General features: G+C 45.0%; 1 protein-coding gene across 1 annotated transcript in view; it reads right to left on the bottom strand.

Moving 5' to 3' along the window:
• Tmc3 (transmembrane channel like 3) overlaps window positions 1-22,073 on the bottom strand; it is a 40,426-nt gene extending 18,353 nt beyond the window's left edge. Inside the window, exons 1-11 of the mRNA XM_021654755.2 lie at window positions 21,985-22,073; window positions 20,797-20,943; window positions 16,085-16,160; window positions 10,844-10,925; window positions 8,828-8,934; window positions 8,090-8,188; window positions 7,841-7,983; window positions 6,417-6,564; window positions 5,884-5,927; window positions 2,874-3,021; window positions 1,608-1,717 (exon numbers count right to left, since the gene is read on the bottom strand). Coding sequence (XP_021510430.1) covers window positions 1,608-1,717; window positions 2,874-3,021; window positions 5,884-5,927; window positions 6,417-6,564; window positions 7,841-7,983; window positions 8,090-8,188; window positions 8,828-8,934; window positions 10,844-10,925; window positions 16,085-16,160; window positions 20,797-20,943; window positions 21,985-22,073 — 1,193 coding nt within the window. The remainder of the gene's footprint in view (window positions 1-1,607; window positions 1,718-2,873; window positions 3,022-5,883; window positions 5,928-6,416; window positions 6,565-7,840; window positions 7,984-8,089; window positions 8,189-8,827; window positions 8,935-10,843; window positions 10,926-16,084; window positions 16,161-20,796; window positions 20,944-21,984) is intronic.
• Window positions 22,074-22,398: the final 325 nt, after the last annotated feature.

The following is a 22,398-nucleotide window of genomic DNA, read 5'->3' as shown; positions in this document are numbered from 1 at the left end:
CTTCATCTTTACGGGGTGCAGGTGACTCCATGCGTAGGCAGAAAGCTTCTCAAGGAGACACCCTTGCCACTTGCTCTTCCTCTGAAGCTATGAAGGGGCTCCCTTACACATCACCCCAGGATGATGACCTCTGCGTTCGCCTCAGCCTGTGTGGGCCCCGGCCCCTCCAATGGTACGTGGTGAGTGCGGATGGAAGAAGGGCCCCATTAGTCGGTTCTTGGCAGAGCCTGGGCTTTTGCTCTGGTTCTCCCTGCATCTTGGATGAAAGGTATCATGGTCTGCTGGCGAGTTAATGGAACTAAAATAAGATGTCTTGCTCTTATTACCAGAATTATGCTTCATTTGTCTGGAGTTACATCTTTCTATGGCTTTGTTTCTCTAGTTTTGAATATGAAAAACGAGGCCAATCTGTGTAATAGGATTGCCGTTACACCAAATGCAATAACGGAATTGATTTTCTCCAGTGCCTGTGGGCAAGGGAGGAACTGAGGAAGGTACTTCTCATCTAGGCTGGAGAGGTACAGTGGAACAGAAAGCAGCAGGGTGAGGGTTCTTCCCTTCCCTAAGAGTTGGCAAGGTCTATCCCACACTGTGGGCTTTTGGTCATCTCTTTGATCATTCTAGTGTTTTGTTTTATTATTATTACTATTTTCTTTATGGCTGTAGGATTTCAGGAGTCAGGGAACTGGAGTCCTCAAGCCAAACAATACCCTCACTTATTTTAGTAAATAAGGTGCTGGCAGACAGCCCCATCCCTTTCTTTGCCCTATCAGCTGTGGCTATTTTCATGCTCCGCCCTTGGAGCTTGGAGTGTGAACAGATATGTATGCGTGGAGAGCAGAATCTGAAATATTGACTTCCACGTCTATTCTAGGAGATAGCTACTGACTCCCAGGTGGAAGCAATCCTTCTCAGAGTGGTCTGAGGTTTAGGGAATATCACAAAGTATCAATGGAGACGACATCACTTAAAGTGGAGGAGACAGAACTTCAGGGAAGAAAAGCAGGTTTTCAGAAAGATAACCACGGAGCACTTGCTAGACATGAATACGCCTCTAACTTTCCAGGAGGCAGTCTTAGGATGTTCCCTTGGTGGCTCAGGCCACATCCGTTTATGCCATTTGCTGTGGCAGCCACTGGCTGTCTTGGTATAGCCCATAGCATCCTACAATTTTGTGCTTGGGTAGTTCCTAGCGGAGCAGGGGCTGTCTTCCTCATGTCTGGCAAACAATGAGGGTCTATTTCACCACTCAGAGTCAAGCCATAGGGGGAATTCAATAATGAGGAAAACCAGACATGCATTCCATCATCTTGCTGCTTTTTCTACCAGCTTCCCCCCTCTTCCTCTCTGTCCCTCCTTCTCTTCCTCTGCTCCCTCTTCTTCGTTACCTATAATTCCAGCTGTGTAACCTGCATCATTCTGTTCTCTCATTCCCTTTCATTCCTATTGCCCCTAGCTTTTCTTTATGTGCCTAGGGAAAGCTTTATGCTGAGTGTGGAGGAGAAGATGAAGAAGCATGCCTTAGCTCTGCAGGAATCCAGTCTCTCTGTGGGTCCCTGATGAAGCTAATGAGCCGCCTTAAGGCTCTTCCCACCAGGATGCTATACCTTGCTAGCTGGAAGCGCAGTGTCGTTCGTGGGTGGTACATCTCCAAGGCAGCGATGAGGTCAAAGGCAGATGGTGCTAGCATGGTGACAAGGGAGACCACAACGCTCACCTGTGGAGAGAGTATATACTCAAGTTCCTCCATCCCAGCAGAGATCGCTCAGCCCCATTTGGTTTTGTATTCACGTACCAATGTGAATGGTAGTTCCCAGGGACGCTGAGCCCCTGTTTCAAAACCTACCCAAGTCTCTGAGAGTTATCCCTCTTTTCAGAACTCACCCTCAGTTCACCACGCCTTCATGCTTTGTTCCTTCCCGGAACACTCCTTTCGGGTCATGACGATACCTACGCATGCCATCTGGGCTTCAGTAGCATTTCTGTTATTTCCTAACCACCAACTCACTGTATTTATACCTCCCTGACCTTGGATGGGAGATGGAAATAATTGCGATTATTACGATCAGAAAGGGGAAGGCAGAGAGATAATTGAATATCCCTCTGTACACAGGGGATTAATTATCTGGATAACCATGCCTGGCTCTTGCTTGTCTGGACTTAAGGCAAAAGAGAGGCGAGTTTAAGCTGGTATGCACAAAATGTTTGAGCTAAATTAAGAAATGACTTCCAAACAGATGTTAGAAGAGCTGCCACTTTATAAATGTGCAGAAAGGTACAGATTTGCCTAACCCACATAGCTGGTATAAAATGCAGGGAGATGTGGGCGAGACTGCCTGGTATAGTCTCAGGTTCTAGAGAACACCTGAGCACAGGTGAGCACACACAGGACAGGCATGCTTTGAAAATGAATGCTAGTTATTTTTATCAGAGTAATCTGAAAGCTGGTTTGGAGTTATTTTTGTCTTTCAAATCTTGGCAGGTAAACTGGGCCAAATGTTCATGACAGCAGTCACCAGAAATACTAGAAATTCTGAAATTCTCCACAACCCCCTGCCTGCCTGGTAATTTTTTTTATTATTTATGGAGATTGTCAAACAATGGGGGTTTATTCAATACACAAACAGCTTGTGTGGATGGTTCTGGAAGCTACCTAAGTGTTGGATGGAGGCAGCTAATGAGATTTGAGGTACACACCACGACTTTGACGTTCTTGGAGCTGAAGGCCTGGGTTTCTACTCTAGAACTAGCAGGCTTTACTCATTTCTAGAGATCTTTCAGCCTAATTCATCAAGGAAACAGAGAGGAAGCAATGCCATCATCCCCCTTAAATGCACCTGCTTTATAAAGCATAACTGCTAGTGACTGGGTACCTCGTTCTTCTCCCAAAGGGTCAGCTCCTTCTTCGACTGCTCCAGCTTCTGGGACCGGTCCACCACAAAGTAGATGAGATAGATGCTCCCAGCCAGTGAGAGAAGCACTAGGATGTTGGCAATGATTCTCAGACACACAGTCACTGCCCTACAGAGAGAAGCAGTACCAGGAGACAGATTTGGGGACTTAGGGAGAGGAGCCTTTTCCCCTGCTTGAGGGCCTCTCTGCTTCCCCCACCTCCAAGTTCCCATTTTCTGAGAGATCAACAGTTGTAAATTTGGCCAACCAGAAGCTTGGAACAAAGAAACCATCACACGTTGGCTTTAGGATCCAAGTGTGTGGGTTTCAGTTTGAGGTTTGTTACTTAAAACTGGAGTCCTTTAGACCCAGGGAGATGACTTAGCTATAAAGTGCCTGCTATGCAAGCACGAGGTCCTGAGTTTAGACTGCCAGAGCCTACGTTTAAAATATTCCAGGCAAGGTGGAGTGGACTTGTAGCTTTGGTTTTAGGCAGACAGAGACAGCCAGATCCCTGAAACTCATTGGCCAGCAAGCCTAGTCAAATTGATGAGCTTTAGGTCTTAAACCATACAGGTAGACAGAACTGAGGAAAGACATTGGATATCTACTTCCGGCATCCATGTACACACATATGTATTCACACCTAATTTAACCAATATATACATACTCACCCCCACCTCACACACACATTAGAGTCCTGTGATGCAGACAGGAGTTCACATAGTCTCCAGTAGAAGAGGAATGGGGTGAGAGGATTGGGCCCCTGTCTTTCAGATGACAGTTGGTAGACCTGCCCATCATTCCACACTGTGAGTCTGGGATCTTCCAGGTATTTCCATGCTTACTAGTTATTTTCCCCGGAATGTGTGAGATCTCAGGATCTCCTGCCTTTTTCATGCCTGTGTCCACAGCCATCAGAACAACCCTCAGCACAGTTAAGTACTTAGAAAATATGTATCAGATGAGCCAGGAAATAAATGAGGAGCTTGGTCACTATTAGATGGGATTTGGGAACATTCCCTTTCTTGTTTGGTCTCACTTTCCAAAAACCCTCTGTTAACATGAGAAGATTTATAAATCGTTAGTAATTCTAGAATTTACAGAGACCATATCCACTTTTTGTAAGTCTCGGGCAGCTGGCTGGTTGGTCTGTTCGCATAGCTTTTCCTCCTGCCCATTTTGGAGCCAGCCTTAGCAGGGCTTCCGTGATATCTGAGTTCTAGGTAAAGGTTTATCTGCAGGCAGTTGGCTTGGGAAATAATTCCGGCAAGGAGGAGTGATGGCCGGGGAAGTGGAGGTAAAATGAGCTGTCAGCACGAGGATGAGTGGTGCAGCTGGCCACAGCTCGTGGCACCTGGAGGAGTGTGGACCAGAACCCTGTGAGTGCTTCTCAGCAGCACTGGGACAGCTAGGTAGGAGTAAGCTTGCACAATTCTGCCTGGAGAAAGAGAGAGGGCTAAGATGATCTGAAGGGGCTTACTAGAACTGACCATCTCCTCCCATGAAGTCTCATTACTGGGAGGCTTGGGCAGGTCAAGATAGTCCCCTTTATGTACCTTTTGTTGTTCTGTGCATAAAAGGAAACCGATTCCTAAATGAAATGGTGAATGACATCTCCCAGGTACAATAGGAAAACATAGTGTGCTAAACGACATGGCTATTCCTCATGCTGACAGGAAAACACCGAAGAACCCAGAACTATGGAGCACTGGGGCAGAAAACACTGAGAGAGTTAGGTTCATCAGGGCCATACCCCACCTCTAGAGCATGCAGTCACTGCTGCCAGGATCATACTATTCACAAGACGCCAGTCAGGAGGAATGCAACAGGTGATACAGGGCTGGCTCCCCACGGCCAACCACCAGCCATTCTTTCTGATGATCACACCAGTAAAGGCACACTGGGCCTGGAGTGACATATCCAAATAATATTTCCCTCTTTCTCTGTTCCTCTCGAGGTCCTGAGTACCTACTACACCTCAGAAGAAGAGGATGAAGACCAGGATTTGTGAAAGAAGAATGAGAAAACTGCTTCCTCCTTGGTTCACCGGCAATGGATTGTTGAATAAGGCCTCTTGGATCTGGAATAAACTTAAAGGTGGCTACCATCTTCAAATTCCAGGCTTCCTTCAAGTCATTTGATGAGGAAGATGCACACTCTGCACCTCATTGCCAGGGACGTTAATGCAAACTGAGGTTAGTGCTTTCAGAGGCTGAGGAGGACTGTGGCGGGCCTGTTCTCTGGCCTCTGAGTGGCCTGGTGGAGACCGTCCTGCCATTCCCCAGGAGAGGAAATGTAAGTCACGAGGTTGTGGGTCAGCTTTCTGGGTTACTGGGGTTCATGCCCAGGAGGGCTAGAACTCAACATCTCCCAACTGCCTGTGTACAGCTCTTTCCGGCACCACCCCTGCTCTCATCATTCCCAGCAGCCACACATTTAACTGAACAAAAGGACACGAAATCAGCAATGACACGAGGCGTGAGAACAGGGCCATCACCCCTTTGTGGCAATGCCCTTGCTTTGGGTCTATGTTTAAAGATCTCACAACAAACGGGGGCCCCAGGGGGTCATCTAGGAAGGATACTGTTATGACTGGGATGTTCCTCCTATCTTGAACTTGCATCTTGTATCCTTGAACTCAGAGGTTTGCTTCTAAATAAAATCAGTCCTAACTCTGCTCGTGTGTTTCTTTCACTTAGTAAACTAGAAATTGTTACTAAAAATAGCCATTGATTATGTAAGTAAAAGAACAGGAAAGAGGTCAGTTTAACACCTCCTGTCCAATTTCAGCAGGTTCCAAAGGAGGAAGCACACTCCCGAAGACTTCTGTAGAAAGGAATGGAGTTCTCCCAGGCCACATTTCTAAGGAGGTGGACATTAAGAGGGGAAAGTGGCTGCATAACAATTATGAAAATAAGATATGGATTACTTGATAACTTTTTGTATTAAACTAGGTGAAATATAACGAATGGGCATATTAATACTTACATGTTTTTGTTTTTCTTCTTTTCTTGCTCTTCCAGTATGGCTTCCTTGAGGGAAAAAACACATAGAGCATTAGAACCTTAGCCTCATAACCAGTCATAACCACTAGGAACAATTTATCCAACTGGGCATCATGGCACTCCTTATAATACCAGCCCTTAGGAGGCTCCAGAATTCAGGGTCATTCTTGGCCACATAATAAGTGTGAGGCCAGGCTGGGTCTAAAAACACAAACTAACAAACAAAAACCCTGATCTATTACCTTGATTCTTATCTTCAACATCTATGACTTTTTTTTTTCTGTAATTTTCTACTGATAGCAATGAATTACATAGTCAATTAAGCAAAAGAATTGAGTTTGGGAAGAAAGGGTGGAGAGAAAAGACTGTGATACTTTGAATCATGGAAATATTTTAGCTCTCAAAATAAGGCTTCTCTACATTTTAGGTGCCTTTCCTGGTCATGTTCCCGGTCATGTTCACCTCTTTGAACCTGTTGCCCTGAGCCTGGGAGGGAAGGGAGCAGCGGGGCCTCACCCTAATGCTGTTCACGATGGCGGCTGTTTTGCTCTCTGCAGCCTCTGGGTTCCCAATGAGGTAATCCCAGGCACAAAAAACCCTCCAGCAGAAGGTGTAGTTTTCATTGGAAGCGCTGGCCAGGCTGGTGCGGGAGTTCTTAGCCATTCTGCAAGAGAGGCCGCAGTCAGGTTACAGGAGTGGGTGTCAGGGATGAGATCACCCCCTCTGGGGTGCCACAAACTGACACGGAGCCACTCACATGATCTGGGTAAAGCTGTCCTGACACAGCTGCTCAGTCCCTGCTTGGCACAGAGCACTGGCCGGACCTTAATCACCCTTGGACCCTCCGCCCATCCTTTCATCTGGGTGAAAATGGCAGCGGTAATTATCACATGAGTCCCTCATGTGACAGCGCACCACCAGCGCTGTGGTGGCCAGCAGCCATTGAGGTACGCTCGTCCGGGGAGGTCTCATGTCTGCAGCTGTGATGATGAAGTCGTCATCCTCTTCCTGGGCTGAAGCCTCGTTCCCAAAGCTTCTGCTTATGGTAAATTCCTCCCCATGGGATCCCAAGACTGCTGAGTCCCCCCTGCACAGGAAATTCTTTTATATATCTGAAGACCAGAATCCCCCTCTCTGTCCTTTAGGCCACATCTCCAGTAATAAGCTTTGGTTAGAAAGCTTATTAATGCCCTAGTTAGATTTCTTGCTCTCACATAAATGATTGAAGTTGTTCTGGAGGGATCTTGAGGCCACCAGGAGCTAAGCTGCAGAGCCTTTGGTCATCTGAAGCAACCTTTCAAGCCACTGTACTTCTCTTCAAGGTTTGTGGGTTTGTCTATTTATTTGCTATGTAGTTTCTAAACCCAAGCCCCTCCATGGGCACTTTGCTGCCTGGCCACTAGGAGGCGTGGCAATGGTGAAAGCATAAAGTGGACCAAAGGCAAGAGATGAGGTAATAGGATCCAGGCTCTCCCTAGGCTCTTCTGACATCTATGTATTTTGCCCCCTAACTTTACACAGAAGCATAGAAGCAGAGAATGTTAACCTGGAAGGGAGCCTGATGCTTCTCTGAGCCAATGTGTGCACAGAGGAAAAGTGCGTTGCCATGGGGCTGTGGGTGAAGTTGGTAGCTCACAGGACTCTTAACTCTAGCCAGTTTGCTAGTCTTTCTTTTTTACTGGGACCTCCTCCCTAGTCACCTAGAGAGGTCACTGATCATATATCTTAGTGCATGGTCTAAATCAAACCCCTCACAAGGCTTTGAGCAAAGTAATCACCTTAGAGTAAGCGCTGGCTAAGATTAACATAACTCTTGAGCCTTGGTCTCTTCCTTTATAAAATTGCCTCAGTGACTCCTAACTTTAACAGGGCTATTGACAGGACGAGGCACACGTGCTTTCATGACTCCTGACAAGGTTTTGAGAAATCGGCAGTCATACTTTTTTAACAGAATGATGAAGCTGTAAGCAAACACTGCCATCCCCACCAGGAAATACGCCAAGGGCAGACGGTAGCCGGCTCTCCCGATCCTCCTCTCCCTTCCATAGTACCCGTAGAACAGGACAGAGTACTGAAGGTAGCCCTGCAAAGAGAGTACTGAGTTGTTTCTGGTTCCTAGGCCCCAAAACTGCAGCTCTCTTGCCCCCTCCCCTCCCCAAAGGCCTGAGTGTAGCCAGCACCAGTCTTACCCCCAGGGACCAGACAGTGTCCAGATCTTGTGCAGATGTGATCTGCTCCAGGGGGATGGTCTTGCTGGCGGTACTTCCAAAGGGCTGGCCTGCGATCAGCTGGCGGGAGAGGAAGGGTTGTCATGTTTCTCTGGGCTAGAGGACCAGGTAAAAGGAATGGTGGCTCCACACGTGTCTGTCGAGATGCCAAGATGGTTTCCCAGGGACCTACACCTAGGACTTTTGCTTGATTCTCTTCAATGGGAAAGCAATGTGGAACTGAGCTTTCTGTGTCACCTGCCCGCCCTGTTACTATGTAAGCCCATTTGCAGGAACTGAAAACGGCTTCTGTGGCTGGACCTCTTATGCCCTGAGGAAATGAATGGCTCTATTTGTTTATAAGGAAGGAGTTTAGTAGGAATACTGAGTAGGCAAATTAGTGTGGAAACCAAATACAGTCTATCACCTGAGTGATATGGATACAATCGGGTTTTACATCATTAAGCGGTTGGGGAGAATAAAAGAAAAACAACATGATAGGAAATTCAGATTTCAGCCATCCTCACTGGTCTTGGCCGTGCTCAAACTGTTTGGGATTCATGGCCAAAGTGAGTGGCGGTGACTTAGGCTGACACATTCACCGTGTGCTTTTGTAGAGAGCTTGCCACAGCCTTCCTAGCAAGACCCTGAGGGCAGCAGGTGGTAATTCCCACCTGCCCTTTATGCCTTGCACCTCCCAGCCCCTGGGACAATGCTTACCTCGGGAATGACAATAAACGCACCAGTCATCATCGTGAGGACTATGTTAATCCCGAATAACCACCTCAGGAAGATGAAGTAGGAGGCCACACCAGATCCGAAGTGGCCTATGGAAAGACAGCGGAGTGGCTCTGCTGAACCTCAGGGCGTAGAAAGCCTACACCCAGTAAGTAGCAGAGTCATTCACCTTCACCAGCGACACACAGGAAGAGTGATGCTATAGTGGTGCCCCAACCCCAACACACACACACACACACACACACACTGGCAGCTAAGCTGGGTCAGCATCCTGTGGTGCCTGGCCTCTGGCTCCACAGACAGAAAGGCCAGCTCTTATTTACCAAAACACTGACAATCTCTCCAGGGCTGTGCTCAGCTAATACGCCAAGTCAAATTTACTAACTGATGTACATTTTGGAATGTTAGCAAATGTGTGTGGTTTTTTTTTTCTCTCCTATTTTGCATTACTTTGACTATTCCAAGATTTCTCTTGGGTCCTTTGTCTTAATTCCAACATTAAAACTCTCATAGTGTTGACTGGGGGAGCCAGATAAAGGGTATGTAGAAATTTTGTAATGTTCTGTATTTACACACTTCTTCTAAATTTAAAGAGAGCCTTTAACTCCATTGAAATATTGGATATGAAATATTGGAAATGATTTTTCTGACTTTCCATCTCGCTTTTGATATATACAATCTATTTTCTGAGGCTGGAGAGATGGCCCAGCGGGTAAGAGCACTGGCTACTCTTCCAGAGGACTTGAGTGTGACTCCCAGCATCCACATAGTCGCTCACAATCATCTGTAACTCTACTTCCAGACACGTTTTTTTTGGCTGTGGGTCACTTGCATGCATGTAGTGTACAGACACGTACATGAGGGCAACACACCCACGCACTGGGAAACAGACAAATCTTCAAAAAGTGTTTCCTCCAATAATTAAATTATAAAGAGGTTTCTAAATAATTTTCCTCATTCACATTCATGCTGAACAGGTCTCCACGCTCATCTTTTCTATTTTCTGTAATGATTTTCATGATCGCTGGCCACACAGTCGTATGTTTAGTAGAATATTAAAACGAAAAGACTAGATTTGCCTCATCGATATTTGCAGAGTGATTTCTACTGACTCCAGCAACAGCTGGAAGCAGGAGTGGTCTGCACTCCTGTTTCTGAAGTGTTTGCCTTTTCCGTTGAATGCTAGTCAATTCCCGCACCGTGCTGGACTGTGCCGTTTGGTTGCTTAGCTTTTAATAATGTGTTTTATTTTAAACTTTTGGTCATGCAATTTCTCAGGAATATTTTCTTACTCCCATCTCCACATTTAATCCTTGGATATTTTTCTCCTTGCATTTTATGGTCATTTGATCAAGGGCTCAATGCAATTCAGTGAGGATACTGTGGAATTGCGTTGAACTTGGAAACTGACTTTTGAGAGAGTCTACAACTTCAGATAAATGTTCCCCTTCACAATATTCTGTTCACAAGAACATCACCATCTTGGCTCCAACTTCTTGCTTTTCTGTACTTTGGGACTTTTAAAAGCTTGTTTATTCTGCCATGTGTGGGAGATGGGGGGAGAGAAAGGGATTTGGGGTATAATTTCTTTCTTTTTCTTTTTTTGATTTATTTCTTTTTAGCACATATTTTCTAAATCCTTACAGTCTTTTCCATAAAAACATATACTTTAATGTTTATACCTTGAAATTACTACCTTACTTATCCTGACAGTTTTCACTGATCCTTTGGCGTCTGCTGTCTGACTGACTGAATGAAGTAGGAATGAATACGGAACAATGGAAGAATGTGGAAAGGCAGCATGGGGATTATTCCCATCCTGGGGGGTGGCTAGGACACCAGATCTTCACTTCTGAGTCCCACATGAGCAGGGCCTCTGGATGTCCAGGTGTCCTGGGCTCATTTTACTCCATGATGGCCAAGGCCTAGCAGATGTCTGAGGCCGTGTGCTGGCCACAGTTGCATCACCCCCTCCCCTCTCCTCTGGAGAATACTTACTCTCAATTTTCTTTATTCTCATTTCCCAGGGGATGAAAATGACCACAAAGTTACAGGCCAGACGGGCAAATTTCCGCCAGAGCTAGACAAGAGAGGCCATGATTAGAAAACTTCTTATTCATAACCTTGGGAATAGCTAGGGCTGTGGGGTTCTGGGTGGAGGAGGGGCTCCCAGACACACCCACAGAACCTTTAATTATGGCTTCTCAGGCCATTAAGCATCGCTAAGAATAAAGTAGCCCCGTATCTCTTCCCTGTGTCCTAATGGGGCAATATACATATGGTTTACATTTTGAGCTATAGGGGCAGCACTCCTTTTTTGGAGATAGACTCTCCTGAATTCCGTCTGGCTTCAAGTTCACTATGTACCTAAGGATAACCTCGAACTCCTGCTTCTGCTGTCTCTACCTCCCAAGTGTGGGGACCCCACCACACCCAGTTAGTGGGATGTTGAGATCAGGACTTTGAATAAGCCAGGCAACCACTTTACCAACTGAGTTACACCCAAGCCCTGAGATCTGTATTATTTTGGGTAACAGTCTGCCTTATTCATGGGTAGAGGACTAGGAATGTGGAAGTCACATGAGGAACGATATCTCAACCTAGCCATTTGACCCAGCCATAGACCCCTAGTAGCTCTGTGAGTGGAGCCTTGAATCGGTCTGATTCACCGTCTCCCCCAGATGATTCTACCGACACCCCAGTTTAAAGACCAAAAGTTTAAAATCTTCCCTGAAGATGAGCTCCACCCACAAGGTGTGTCTTGCATCCTACAGGGGTAGTTCTTAGCCTCTGTCCTGGCTGAAGCTGCCAGGAATAAGCTTGGGAATTTTGTCTCGTGAACTTCTCATACAGTTGCCAAGAGTATGAAATCATTACTCTTTTCCTCAAAAGAGAAGAGAACAGAATGGTGGCCCACGCCGGCTCTGCTCTCCAGCTAAATTGACGGATCGTGCATTCTAATACACAAACAGTCCAGGTTTGTGTTGGAAGCAAATGATATCATTGCACAAGGAACAGCCACAAATGTAATTACTGCATTCCCAACTGTAAGCCAGCACACAGTCCTGACACAGACTCATGGGATAATATCATTCTGGATGTGTCTGCTAAAGCCAGACGGCTGCTTGCACATGGAAATCTGAGTTTTATCAGAAGTTGGAACTGTCTTTAGCTCCTGATTTGAGAGCCAAGTCAAAGACAGCACTACTCCCATGAGCAATTACACAGACTGCACATGAGTAGCTAGGAAGAAATATGTCTGTCTTTGAATTCTCCTTGTTAGGGTCACTGGTCTCTCTTACAAGTTTCTTATGTCTGCCTGGCATCATCTGCATTTCACACAGATGCCTCATATCCGGAGCCCAGAAAATATTAACTTTCTGGCCCCTCCCATTCCTATGATCCCCAGAAGCAAGGCTGCCCAAACATCCTTCAGCAACGGCCCATTCTTTGTGAACATCTAGTCTCTGCACTGTTTTAAAGTGCTAAAGTCAAAGAAGCACAAGGCAGGAGTCCAGAGAGTTGAGCTCTAGCGTTCAACGCACATCTTTCTTGCCCTGTGCCCCAGGAAGTTCTTCTATTTCTTGGGCAGCCACTGGCTCATCTGTAGAAGGGGCAGAAGAATTTAGTGAGTTGTACCCCATCTTTTCCCCATTTTTGTCTGAGGATTTCAGTGCACAAAAACTAAATCAGGGTAGCTCTGTAGGTGAGAGATGCATTCTTTCCACCACTGTGAGGCTGCAAAAGCCCGACTCCCCATACTTGAGTGGTATTTGGTGATGACAGAACGGGAGAAAGGTGTGGAGAATAGTGGAATGCTGTCTTCCTGGCACGTTGTAACTACTGCATCCTCTGACTCTCAGCAGCTGTGACTACCTGTAGGATTGGGCCTGTCAAGATGTATTATGGAGGGAGGAAGGACTTAGCCAGCTCCTGGCCCTCCTCTAGGGTTTATAGACAACTAAGGACTGCTGGGGGATTGGGGTCAGGAGGCTTCTCCTTCCCTTAGGACCTAGAGGCAGTTAATGATGGCTGGGGGAGGGAGAGACACTATCTTCAGTGGTGTTGTCACTGGGAAGCTGCCTGTGCCCCTGTATAAATAAATAACCCCATCCATATGAATATAAGTAACTTAATTAAACTTGTTGACTTATGAGTGCACAATAAACAAACAGAAATGAGAGTAGACAGGCTACCTGGGGACATGAAGGGGATCAGCAGGAGTAAAAGGGGGATGAGAGAGAGTAACAGTGGGTGAATATGATAAAAAAAGGCTTCATATGCACGCATGAAAATGTAACAGTGGAATACATGTACATACAGTTAGTATATGCTAATAAAAAAGTCTTCTTAGAAACAAATGTGATTGGAAAAGGTAATTTGTTTATGATGATCATTAGGTAAGGCATGGAAAAGATAAGCCATGCTTCTCTGATGATTATCCCCAACTCCCACAGCGGAAGATCTAAGAATCTGGATTGGGTAAGGCTCTCAAAAGCTAATTGAAAACATATGGAAAAAAAAAACTCCACTGAGCTTAGATGAACTAAGTTGTAACTGTGGGCTTGGGTTACAGGGCTTTGGTAACTCTGCTTTGGTTAGAAAATTCTGGTAATTGGTAAGTTTGGGTCCTTTGGTAAATTGTTTTACTTGGCACATTTTGTCATTGACTTTGGTAAGGGAGGCTCATATCCATCTGGGATAACTGTTATGACAACATGCATGCTATTTCCAGGGAAGTGTGCTCATTCCGAACAAGCCCCTAGGCTTCTTTTCTTCCTGAACTGACAGTAGGCAGGAGTTTAACTGGGGAAGAGTTTGTAGCCCTGTACAGGAAGGGTAACCACAAGCGAGTCTGTGCCCAAGTCAGGCACTCCCCGGCTTTGGGTGTGAAAGCTGTGTCAGGCGGGGAGGCTGCAGGAAGCACACTGAGCAGCAGTCTCCATCTCTACGCCCCAAGCTAAGCTTAACTGAAGGAAAACGCCCTTGACTGAGGCATGAGCACCGCTGGTGAGCCGGAGACTCGTGCCCTCTGTGTGGCGGATAGGCTGAGAAAAGTCCCCTCCAGGCTCAGTCCCCTGTGGTCTGTGTTTGGTGTTGCTCTTTGGGGAGTTGTGCAGCCTTGCTGGAAGAAGTGTGTGCGGTCAGCGGGGGTGGGGTGGGGGGGAGTTTTGATTGTTCACAGTCTCACCCCACTTCCGGTTTGCCCTCCCTGCCTTGTGTTTGAGATTCAGCATGAGGCATGAGATCTCCCAGCTTTCTGCTCTCTCTGGCTACTGCAACCATCCCTCTCCTGCCATCACACACCCCCCTTCAGAACCGAAAGCCAAAATAAACCTTTCTACAAGTTGTTTTTGCTCCTGGAATTTTATCACAGCCACAGAATAGTGACTAACATACCCAATAAGAAGCAGATAATTTCCAGGTAAGGCAGAAAGTTTGAGTTACCTATTTTTACTACAAAACCCTTCTTCTGATAATTCAGAATACCTTTCATATAAGTGGTCTTCAATTTTAAAATACTGGTTAGAGTTTTGTTTTGTAGGCCAGGCTGGCCTCAGACTTGAAATCTTTCTTCTCAGTCTTCAAGTACTGGGATTACAGACATGTGTCACCACAACTGCCTGTTAATGTAATTTCACCTTATATAAAATTATTCTTTTTATTCGTAGAGAATTCGATGATGCTAAAAAGTTTCAACATCTTTTTATTGATATACATATACATACATATATATGTGTATATAGATATATACACACGTATATTATATTATATTATATTATATTATATTATATTATATTATGGACTACTGAAGTCGAGCAATGAAAGGCCTTGTATTACTTAAAACCATTTCCTGGTAGTGTCTCATGTAGTTTATAGAAAACTAGCACAAAGTCAGAAGCACATGAGAACTAGAAAGACAATTTGTTCTGCATATTTATCTCATCAACTCTCTTTCAGTGCAGCCAGTGGGAGGAGTCAGAAGTTACCTTGGTCATAAAACAAGACGATTCTCTGAAGAATAAGAAGGAAGAACACCAAAGCCCAACCTTGGGAGATTTTTAAAAATAATTTTTAGATATATGAAGTTAATAACCAGATTTAATTCAAGCTTTACTAAGAATATTTTTGTTTCAGAAAATTTAACGAGTGTATTTTTATGTTTTCCTGTTAAATTAATAAACTTAAAATACAACATTCAACATGTGCATAGATGTTATAAGGCCAGGTTAATTATTTCATTATTTGTATGGTGATATAAGCATCAAGACTTTTGGGAAATAATTTACAATATTTACCAAGAACCAACCCCCCCAAACAAACAAACAAACAAATAAAAACCAACCAACCAAACAAGCAAACAAAAACTCCAAAACTCACAGTGTTTTTCTAGGTGGATTACAGCTCTTACATTTAACCTAAAAATGAATTTGAAAGGACAAGAGAATCTGCTTATGAGCAAAGATGGTCTTTATAAAGTTAGTGATAAGGGGAAGCTAGAAGCAATTTAATTACCTATTAGCAGCCGAATAACAAAATGAATAGACATTTGGTGTCTATTCATTTGAATAGACATTTGCATGATGTAAATATTAAACAGTTTTGTAAAATGGTAAACATAGAAACTATTAGGGTTTTAGCTGGGAAAAAATAGCTAGCCAGAACTATTGTATGCTGTGGTTATGATGAAATGAGATTTAAGATTAAGATATCTTTTTTGGAAAGATAACAGGTTGAGGAAGTATAGACGTGATTTTCTGTTTTACGAAAATATGAAATCTCTTTAACAATGGGGAATTTCAAAGTATACTCAAGTTCAGTTTTAGCCTGCTGCTTAGGGAAAAGAATAAGCAAACCCCCTAGCTTGAATTATTAGATGAGAGCTGGAATATACCTTCACTCCCAATGTGAAGGCTATGATAAAGTAGCCAGATACAGGGATGAAGCAAGTGAAACTTACATGTATGGAGTTGAGTCAGAAAGGGTGCCAGATAAGTCTCACAGAAAACTTCTTTCCCCAATGAACTAGGCTTATCTGTACTATCCCACGGAAATCTGCTGGTATCCAGGAGTCAGATCCAGATTTGGTAGACTTTGAACTTGCTGACTCTACCCCTATTCTACAGTTATTAATGGGGGATACTCCTAACCTATGAGTGACGATGGAGGTAATGGCAGCCGCTGGGTTCTAGAGACAACCGGAAATGAGGCTGGCCTTGCCTCGTGCGTGCTCTTTACCTCTGCTCCTGCTGCTTGGTAGCCTCGGGTTCTAGTCAACCTCCCTTCAAACTTCAGTACAATCTCCTTTGCTCGTCTGAGAGAAGACACAGAAGGAAAAGAACACTGAATGATACAGGAGTAGAATTGAAATATTTCATTTCTTGACTTTTGATAACAAGAAAATGCCTTTAAAACTATTTTAAGGAGCTGGAAAAATGTTTTAGCAGTTAAGGGTGTTTGCTGCTCTTTCAGAGGCCCTGAGTTCTGTTCCCAGAGCCCACATGGTGGCTTATAGCCACCTATAACTCCAGTTCCAGGGGACTGGAAACACTCTGATAACCTCCACAGACATCTATACACACACACGGTGCACATAAATTCACACACACACACACACACACACACACACCCCTGAAAACTGTCTTATCATTTATGTAGATGAACTAATTGCAAATAGTGAGTTCTACCAGTGACTTATACCTGATTTTCACCTGCTTCCTAGGCTGGTGGCTGGTGGGGATCCCAGGCCTTGGGTATTCTGAGAGCAGCCACCATATCTCAGCTCCTCCCCTTGCCAGCTCGCCTCTTCCAGGCATTTCTTTTTTATTACATTTCTTGAGATGTTATTTTTATTTTGTGTGTGTGAGTGTTTGCCAGCATGTATACCCGTGTATCACATGAATGCAGTAGTGGTCAGGGAGTTACATCCTTGTATGTACTGGTTCTCTGGAAGATCATTGTCTTTCCAGCCCCTTTTAGTCAGTTCTTCAAGAGTGAAAACTACACCTACCTTCAAGGAGCCTGCTTCAGGGGCACTGTGAGGTTAATGACAGTAACAAAGTTCTGTTTACATGGACATTGACCTGATCCAGTTTTGACAAATGACCAATACATGGACCACTTAAATGTCTCATACTTTTTAAAATTTTTTGTTTCTCAGTGTAGCCCTGGCTGTCCTGAAACTCACTCTATAGACCAGGCTGGCCTCTAATGGAGATCCTCCTGCCCCTGCCTCTCAGAGTGCTGGAATTCAAAGTGTGTGCTACCAGGAAAATGCTTGATCCTGAAAAATGGATATAATTTATTTAGTCAATAAAATGCTTTCCTAGAAAGCATTGACACGTGAGTTCAATTACCCAAATACATTCAGAAATGTAGGTATGATGGTGACCACTTGGAATTTTGGTACTGGAAACAGGCAAGCCAACCTAGCCTGCTTGGTGAGGCGAGCGGCAGACAAGTGAGACGCCCTGTCTTATAAAATGAGCTTGAAAGAGTCCTAACACATGGCACCAGAGGCTGTCCTCTAACTTCCAGTGTGTGCACAGATAATGTACATGCACACACACACACACACACACACACACACACACACGAGCAAGTAATGGCACGTACGTATACACAATAGCCTGATTTCACTGGGATGGTTATGGTTAAAATAATAACCAATGAGTAACAAGACTGAAATGTAGATGTTAGCACCGTGGGCCATGCTGATGTCAGAGGCTCTTAGAGATGAACACCGTTCCAGTGACCCAATGATACACAACCTCGAGGCAGAGATGTTCACCCACACCTGGTGATCAGTGTCTCCATTGGGGTTACACTCAGTGTTAAGGAGCTCATTCCTCTCAGTCAGTCAGTCAGCTCGCGCTTGAAAAGTCTGTTTAATAGGGTGCTCCTGTATATGCCTTCCCTAAGCCCACTAGATGGAAATCCTTTAGGGGACACAAGGGGCAAGCCAATTCCCATTTCCACTGACAAGATGACTTCCCCAAATCACTACTTCACCAAAATCTGGATTTTAGGCTTCTGCCCCACTGACTACAATACCTTCATCATACTTTGTTTTTGTTGACACTGGGTCTCCTGTGTGGCCCAGTCTGGCCTTGAACTTGCCTCACTGCCAACAATGACCTTGAACTTCCTCATTCTCCTGTCTCCACCTTCAGAGTTTTAATGACTTCATTAATGTAGCCCACCACACATCTTGGCTCTACTCTGATCAAAATAACAAGTGTATAAAGGATGAGAGTTAACATCCTAGCCCATACCAGGACCATCACATTAGCGGCACCCTTTACACGTGCATACAATATGCAATTGTGAAAAATAAAATACTGCGAGAGTCAAAATAGCAAGCAACTTCATGGTCTTATTTGTAACTTTGTTCCCTGCATGTATGTTCTTCACTCTCTTATTTTAGGTCAAGGACAGTGTGGAAGACAGACATGGAAAACAAACAAACAAACAATTCTGAAAGGGCTCCCTGCTCAGTAAAGATGACCTAGCTGTCAAGATGCAGTGATGAAGAAGAGTGGACACAGCAGCTGCGTGGTGGAGGATGACAGGTGCAAAGGGATGAGGTAGAAGAACACATAACACAGGCCCAGTAGCAGGAAACAATCGTGTACAGCACCCTCACAGACTGGTAGCTTTTTCTGAGATTGGTGTCACTCTTGATTTCTAAGCAGTCAGGGTTCAGTGCCTTCTGCACCCTCCACAGACACCAGGATAAGCCTCGGTGAGTCCAATCAGAGGAGTGGTGCTCCGGTAGCTTTTCAAGGTAAAAGGCAAGAGATATGGGTCACAAGGGGATGACAAAGAAGCCTCGATGCTAGCTCAAGGTGTGGCCCGTGTCTGACATTTTGGAGCTCCAGTGAGTCAGGGAGTATGACTGAATTCACCAGGCATCAGGATTTGTGTTTTCTTCCTGAAGTTATCTGAAAGAATGGAAAACATTTACTCTGTTCTGGTCTCAATATTATAAAGATTGAACCTGGGCCTGGGGAGGTGGCTTAAAGGAGTGAACTGCTTTCTGCATTAGCATGAGAAAGTGAGGTCAAATACCTTGCCCAGGTAAAAGCTGGGTTCAGTAGTGTGTATCGTAAGTCTAGCACCAGGTGGGTGGAAGAGATAGGGCATTGAGAACTCACCAATAAGTGAGTCTAGCTGGAATAGTGAACTCCAGGTTCAATGAGAGACTCTGTCTCAAAGAATAAGGTGGAGAGGAACAGGAGATGAAGATGCCTGATACTGATCCCTGGCCTCGACTAGTGTACACACAGGTCAGCTCTCTCTCTCTCTCTCTTTCTCTCTCTCTCTCTCCCTCTCTCTCTCTCTCACACACACACACAATTTAACTTCCCATTACTCAGACAAAAACTGTCATTTCTGAATGATGTTTGAAAAGTTCTAGTAGAACTTAGTTTTACTTAGTTTTAAATTAATTGCTCTAAAGATTACATAAAATTTCTAGGGTTCAACACAAGAGACCCTGGACTTGGGGTCAGAGTATCTAGTTTAAAGCTGAGCTTGGCACTCACAGGCTACATTTGCTCAGGCTGCTCTCCATCAGTCTTCTCATCTGATAAACAAACACAGTGCTGCCTACCCTCAAAGAATAGAAACGATGAGATCCAGAAACAGGTGTAGAAAGTGGGCAGAGGAGAATTCGTTGCAGATTTCTGAGATGAAAGTGGACATGGCTTTAGCTCAAAGGTCATGTTGGTCATACTGGAACTTAAATCTCAGAAAGGGATTATTTGACAGAAATGTGCACATGCCTTATAGATGGAAGGCAAAGGAACACACTCTAGCATCTGGAAAAAGGGCCCTGAAGAGCAAGGTGTAGCAGTAGTTCTGGGCATGCACAGTATGTGCCTGAGCATCACGTATGAGGGCTGCTTTCTCAGGAACTTGCACTCCTATTCATGGTGGTGAAGACTATGACACCAGCTCCCCTTATGGGATCTGTTGGCAGTTGCACCCATTCTTAGGTGTGAATATCACATCCTGAATGCAAAGCTAATATTCACAGTGTTTGCTGCATCTAATTCTTAATATGCTCAAACTTCAGAAGTTCAAATTTGAGTGGACAAAAAGATCAAGCTGAATGAATATTTAAAGTGCAAGGGACCCAGGATGTAGCTCAGTGGTCGAGTATGGACTTTCGTGCAAGCCTGGGGTTCTATTCCCAATATCACAGAGATGCCAGGTGAGAGAGGGCATGGGCGACGGGGTTCATCTCCCATTGCATTTGGTTCTGGTTGTGAGGGATGCCACAGGCGGTGGTTTTGAAGGCGCTCTGAGTGCTTAGCTGTTGGCATTTTTGGCAACACTGCTGCAGGAGGTTGGCATCATTGTTTGCCCTCACTTCAGCTTTAAGGAGAGGATGAGGTATCTAGGGAAATTAGGGAACTTGTTCAGTGCCGAACAGCTAGAGACCTGAAGAAGCAGTATTTGAATTCAGGGAGGGGATCTGTCTTCAAAGTTTGATCACTTAACTATGACTGAAATGGACTCTCTAATAGACTCCAAATATCCTAATAATCTGGCTTCCTGTAGAGATGTCCTTCCCCAGGGAGATAAAAGCAAGGAAGTTAAGTAGATGGCTCTTTGATTCTGGCTCTCACCTGGTCTCTTGTGAGTTTGGAGACAGTGAAAATTTAGTATTTGAAAAAGAGATTGGAAACCCCAAACCGACTATGAACACAGCACAACACACACAATACACACATATAAAACATCCCATGATTGCCCCCCCCCAGAAGCACTGTAACAGCCATGTGACTAGAGGGTCTCCTCAAGCATCTTTGGGACTTCTCTGAGTCAGATTCAAGATGGTCACAGTTCTTGCATTGTCTTTCATGTCAGTACCATGGGCAGGATGTGGCTGTTTATCAGAATGTATGTTCACCCTTATCAGTGATTGCTGTGGAGGCCCTTACCTCAGTGCCCGCAGCTTCTGCCCCATGGTCCAGGGTCTGCAGCGAATATTTGCCATGAGATCTTTCTGAAACTGTATATTCTGGAAGATTTGTTCTGGATCACTGCTGTCCCCCGTTTCATCAGCATTAAAGCTGTCATCGGAGTTACTGAATGGAAAAGGGGCATAACGGAGGAAATGTAATTACAGAATTGCTTCCAGCAAAGAGCATCTTTCTTGCATAATTTCTGCATCTTGCTGCCTCAGAATCATCTATATAGTGTGCGTGTGCGTGTGTGTGTGTAAGGATCTATAGATGAGAGGATTTGGTAGTGTCAGCAGTCCATTAAAACTCATTTGTGGGATTCTATTCAGTGGTCATCAAAAAAGAGTGACTTCTCAAGGCGAGAGAGACCAAAGGAGAGCGAAGAGGAATCCCGTGTTTTATTCCACTCTTGAGGAGCAGTAGTTTTGATAAGGGACACAGTGTCATCTATAGGCTCACCAAGGCAAAGAAATAAATACAGACCTGTGTTGCTTAGCCTTTTTGCTCACTTGTGTTCATTTTAAACACAAGACAAGAGAGGAAGAAGCAGGCAATGTTTTTTGCAAACAAAAAATGACTTAAGTAAATGCATGGGGGACACTCCTCCAGAGCATAGCTACTGTGTAAAAAAACAATTTTTTTTCAGCATATTATAGGGCCTTTCCCCCCAGTAATGCTTAATACGTAACTTTTTGTGTTAGGAGGAGACAAATAATCTATTAGCTTTTGCAAGAGAAAACATTTCCTCTAATTCTAATAGAGATGTCTTTTATTTCCTCAAAGAAAAATTTCTCTAGACTCAGCACAGGTTTTAAGCATTTAACAAAAAATATCCCCGATAAAAACCTAATGCGTTCAGTTCCCACCCCCCTCGCCCACTTCTAAGTTCTCAGCTTTTCCCAGCAGGCACCTGATTCTTCTGAGGTGGGAGATGTCACATCTCCCCTCTTCCGACACTAGCGATTGAGGAATAGCAGATGAAGCCCATGTGTAGAACTGGTGGGCAACAGGGTGAATGCGGGATGGAGCCTGGTGCTCTGGTCAAGAAGCTGCAGCTTGCAGCTGTCTCCCTCCGAGCATTGTCCTGGTCACCAGCCCGGTTCCACATGACCCCAGAGAAGTGAACTTCGGCATTCATTTTGGAGAACCCAGCAGGGCACTCACCCAAGCAGCAGAGCGTCCTGGTAGAGGTAGCACTGGCTGGCATTTCTCCTGATGCTTCTGTAGCGCTGGGATGCCTTTGAGGTTTTCATGAGGGCTGTTCTGCAGCTGGTGGTTCCCTGGGGACAGCCAGGGAGTTGAGAAACTGGGAGCCTGCTAGCAGGGGTCTGTTCCAAATGAGCTTCAGGAAAGGGGCCTGCAGAGTTGACCTGCTCCCCTCTCTCAAAAGCAGGAGCAAATGCCTGCCTGCATCTGGTGCTGTGGCCAGAACAGAAGCCAGGAGGCCAGCCCAGGTCATACATATGGAACAGGGTAGTGGGTGTGGCCACATTGATTGGCTGGGATCTGCAGACTAGGAAGCATGGCCCAGCGGTCTAGGGCTGTGTCGGTTCTTTCCAAAGCCCATCTACAAACTCC

Source organism: Meriones unguiculatus, chromosome 14 (genome assembly GCF_030254825.1).
Source record: "Meriones unguiculatus strain TT.TT164.6M chromosome 14, Bangor_MerUng_6.1, whole genome shotgun sequence".
Lineage (NCBI taxonomy): Eukaryota > Metazoa > Chordata > Mammalia > Rodentia > Muridae > Meriones > Meriones unguiculatus.
This window is presented reverse-complemented; position numbering and strand designations above follow the sequence as displayed.